Here is a 4,635-nt window from a genome sequence, read left to right as displayed (position 1 = left end):
TATTATTCCCCAAAAAGAGGTGCACAAAATAAGCAGTATTCAGCTGTTAAATGATTATAATGTATAACAAAAAGAAATTTTAAACACTGTATAATATCATACATTTACTGACAAGTTTAATAGTTCCGACAAACTGAATAAATTAAGTAACAGATAAATGTTCTCACTGACGTTTAAACATAAAACTGATTGACTAGTTGATAGTCGTATACTAAATTTCAGTGGCTTAGTGACGCGAAAATATTTGTTATTTTGCCGTCATCAGCGGTTCTGAAATTTTACTTATGTCTTCTTGATATTCGGAACTTATAGCTATATTAAATACCCATTGCAACAAATACTAATGAAAAAGACATCGGTGCATGTTTTTACAATAGAAACAATCGACTTTGTACCAAATACCCTCATTTGCAGAACGAAAGAAACATAATGTCAAAGAATATTTACAGCATCGTCAGCAGCGGCCAATGATTTTCATCGTTTATGATAAATATAGAAAAATACTAACTGTATCTCAACACGCCTTAATGATTGAACAAATAAAAACACTAAGCATGAGTCAACTATGTGAACACAAGATGTTTGGTTGTATAATCATTCGCATAAATTATGAAACAATACAACTACGCTAGCTTTTCACCACTAAGATCTAGCTACGAAAAGAACACTCTTAATATTTAACTGTGTAGTATTTTTGAGAGGTCGCACCAAGTTTCATAATGTATGAGAAAGATCATATAACATTCTCCATTCGTCTTTTCCTTCTTAAACCATCCGCTAGTTGTTCTTTAAAAGTAATTTTAGCCTCCTCTGAATCTTCCCACGTGAGGAAGTCGTGCCTCTCCATCTTACGCTGCAATAACCTTGGAACATGTCTGGCGGTTAGTCCATCAACATTGACAATCAGAATGTCAGATATTTTGCCCTTTTCCAATAAATCAATCGCTGTAATAATTTCAAACTTGTATCGCTCTTTCGCCATGTATTCTTTAGTAAGTATAATGAGTACAGTTCGACTCGCTTCCATGTTCTCTATGATGTTATATAATTCCGCTTTTCCAAGCTCGGCGTCTCGGTTCTCGAAATACAATTTGAATTCACCACCGAACTTTTCAGTGTCAAGGTCTCCGCTGTCTATCCCAGGAAAGATATTTTTTAAAACCCATTGATAGTTGTCACTGGCACTAGAAATATATGCATCGTACTGATTAACATCGCCATTAATTTTCTGATAACCTCCTCTTCCGGTGCCATTAGACCTTTTCAATGATCGTCGAATTCTATACCATCGAAGTTTGATGTACCAACGCCTTTTGTACACACAAAAAATTACTATAACAAAAAGTAGGAAACCACCTGCTGCTGCACAGATAATTTGTGTTGTTGTAAACCAGACACAATTTATTTTATGCCTGTCAAAAGAAAGAAACTTCTTTCCGTGCCATTCTGGAGGCGAATTACAGAGATATGTTTCACTGTGTAAAATCATAATTTCTGTTGTATTCGTCCAATCACGGAACCATCGCAAGTCGCACGTGCAGGCAAACGGGTTCTGGCGTAGATCAAGAGTCTTCATTTTCTTAAAGTCCCGAACAGATGACGAATTGACAAGCGCTATCATATTTTGACTGAGATCAAGAATTTCTAGTTTGTAAGTTCGTTTAAATAAGTTGTCTCCCCATGTTGATATCTTGTTCGATCTCATCGTTAGATTTTTCAGATTTATCAGATCTTTGAAAAATGGATCCGGAAGCTGTGTCAATTGATTGTTGGTCAAGTTCAATAAGACAAGCTTGTCCATTCCAGCAAATAGTTGACCATTTACGTCTCTAGCAATCAAGTCACCAAGTTGATTATTTTCAAGGTGTAAATACCTAAGCGATGTAAGTACTTTAAAAAGACCCATAGAACAGGATGAAAAGGCATTGTCAGCCATGTTCAGATACTGTAAAGATGCCATTGATGCAAACAGACTGTCACCGTTCGGAATTTGGTTTATGTTATTTTTATTCAGCTCGAGTGAATCTAAAATAACGAAAGATTCGAACAGTCTTCCGGGTAAGGTATGTATCTTATTATCCACGAGGTGGATCTTTTTCAAGCTAGTTAGACCATAGAACGCATTCTGTTCAAGCTGGTGAATCTTATTACCTCCCAAGTATAGTAACTGTAGTTTTGACAAATTCTTAAATGTATTGTCTTTCAGTGCCGAGATTTGGTTGCCATTTAGATATATCTTTTGTAATGATGGCGGGAGATTGTTAGGTACCTGGGACAGCTGATTGTCGTTTAGGAATAATCTTGCTAATGCATCCAGTCCTTCAAAAGCACTGTCATCTATTTTGAAAATGTTCGCTGCACTGAGGTCTAAGCTGATCAACTTCTTTAAATTGGCGAACCCCTTTTGAGGTATACTGCTCATTTTGTTGTTTTTCATACTAAGGGTCGTTATTGACGTATTCTGAAGTAGCTGAAAAGTAGAAGAGGGCAAGACTCCACCAAGAGTAATATTATCTATATTCAACGACACCAGAGACGAGCCTACAAGACCATGAAATGCCATCTCTAGGTCTGAACTGGTCAACGGATTATAGCCTAACTTAAGGGATGTAATATTCCTTAGCCATTTAAAAGCGCCCTTAGATATCTCATCAATTTTACTCCTTGTTACTTCCAGTTTCCGTACATTTGAGTTTTGCAGATTTTTAAAGGTCAAATCATCAAGTTTCCTGATTGCGTTATTACTTAAGCCAATGTCGTTAATCTTCTTCAGGTCCTTAAACTCGTCCGGAAACGTTGGATTAGAAATTTGGTTCGCCTGTATGTAAAGACTTTTCAGACTTTTTAATTTCCCAAGTCTTGGAATCTCAGACAGATAATTACCGTCCAAGTTTATCAACTGAACTGATGGAGTGTCTTCAAATGCATCGAATTGTATTTTTTGAATGTCATTGTTGCTTAGATAGACCTGTGTCAATGAGGACAAATTAACAAATGTTCTGCTTTCTATCACCGAGATCTTATTGTTCCTAAGATACAATTTTGAAAGCTTGGGAACAACGCTACCATCAAATGTGTTGGCCTGCAATCCTGCGATTTTGTTATTGTCCAGCCAGACATATCGAAGGTTTGGTAAAACGACATTTGTAGAAAAATTCACACGTATCAAATTATTGTGTGTCATATATAGCTTCTCCACTGACTTTGGTAGCCTGTCTGGAATGTTTAGAAGTTTATGTCCTTCACAATTTACCGACGTCAATTGTTTGTTACAGAAACATTTCTTAGGACAAATGTCTTCCGCCATGACACTAGTGACTAGCACAACAACGAATACTATCAAATGGAACATCTGAATATAAAAAAGTTTCAAAATAACATTTTAATATCAAAACTTCATAATATACTACTGATAAAATCTGCATTCATATAAATGAAATATCAGAAAAATCATTATATCTAGGGTATATTTTTATTTTCGATTTATTAGAGGAAGATATAAATTTATATTTGGAAAAAAAGAGGCCAATCACAATCAAAGTACCGAAACTTTTTTAGGGTGTTAACACTACATTTTATTTCCATGACTGCTTTGTTCTAAAAGTAAAAAAATCAAAACAAGGGGGAATGACCATATAATATATATATATATATAAGTACGTCTGAGTCAGTGACAACCCTACAACAGATGTATCCATCGGACTGTATCTTACATTAATTTTTAGGATCCTTTACTATAGATAATTTAGCTGATCTGTAACAATAACATCTTCATGTCTTATATATCATGTACTGTAGTACGTCGCTAGATTAAAACTGACGTGGAAAGGTAACACATGCCCACCGAAAGCTCTTTTTGAGAGCCCGTGGGTTCGTGTGGTCTAGCGGGAACGGCTGCAGTGCAGGCGATTTGGTGTCACGATATCACAGTAGCATGGGTTCGAATCCCGGCGAGGGAAGAACCAAAAATTTGCGAAAGCAAATTTACAGATCTAACATTGTTGGGTTGATGTTTAGACGAGTTGTTTATATATATATATATATATATATATATAGGGGGTGATTTTAAGCAAACACACTATTCGTTTTCATTTCTACGTGTTCATAGCGGAATGAGTAGTCCTGCTTATTTATTTCCTGAGTTGAACATGTATGTACATGTACTTATAACCCGTTTTTTAGGACAAATAATCATCCTTTTTAGATTATCGTTTTTTCATACGTTCCTACCATGCCAGGATGTTTATTCCCTTCATTCCGAAAACAAAATGGTCGTTGTAAAATTGAGAATCTTATGTGTTTGACCAGAAATTACAATTTTCCTTAAAGGGTCCGGTTAAAAATATATATATGAACAACATCCTAACAGCAAAAGATATATTTCTTTAAAAAAAGTGAACATTTGTATTTAATATGTTCTAATGTTTGCTACTGGATTCAAAACAGAAATGTTCTTATTAATAACAAAATCTTTGTCTATATTTCAACATTAAAAATATATTCACTTACCTCGACAAATCTCGGTCAATCTTTGCTTATAGACTCAAAACACACAGCTGAATCTAAATGAAATATAATTTATTATATGACACAATCATATATAAAAGAAGGTAAATAAAAGTAAAAGAGTACAGA

At 34.9% G+C, this 4,635-nt stretch overlaps 1 protein-coding gene across 1 annotated transcript; it reads right to left on the bottom strand.

Annotated features, from left to right (window-relative positions):
- Window positions 1–339: 339 nt before the first annotated feature.
- LOC134721561 (protein slit-like) lies at window positions 340–4,563 on the bottom strand. The gene is made up of 2 exons (XM_063584660.1): window positions 4,510–4,563; window positions 340–3,352 (listed from the first exon to the last, which is right to left on the bottom strand). The coding sequence occupies exon 2, from the start codon at window positions 3,350–3,352 to the stop codon at window positions 734–736; it is 2,619 nt and encodes an 872-aa protein (XP_063440730.1). The 5' UTR covers window positions 4,510–4,563; the 3' UTR covers window positions 340–733.
- Window positions 4,564–4,635: the final 72 nt, after the last annotated feature.

Source organism: Mytilus trossulus, chromosome 6 (assembly GCF_036588685.1).
Source record: "Mytilus trossulus isolate FHL-02 chromosome 6, PNRI_Mtr1.1.1.hap1, whole genome shotgun sequence".
NCBI classification, from domain to species: domain Eukaryota; kingdom Metazoa; phylum Mollusca; class Bivalvia; order Mytilida; family Mytilidae; genus Mytilus; species Mytilus trossulus.
This window is presented reverse-complemented; position numbering and strand designations above follow the sequence as displayed.

What these genes read in the sequence shown, in the direction of transcription:
- LOC134721561 (XM_063584660.1), bottom strand. Translation starts at nt 3,352, where the DNA reads ATGTTCCATTTGATAGTATTCGTTGTTGTGCTAGTCACTAGTGTCATG.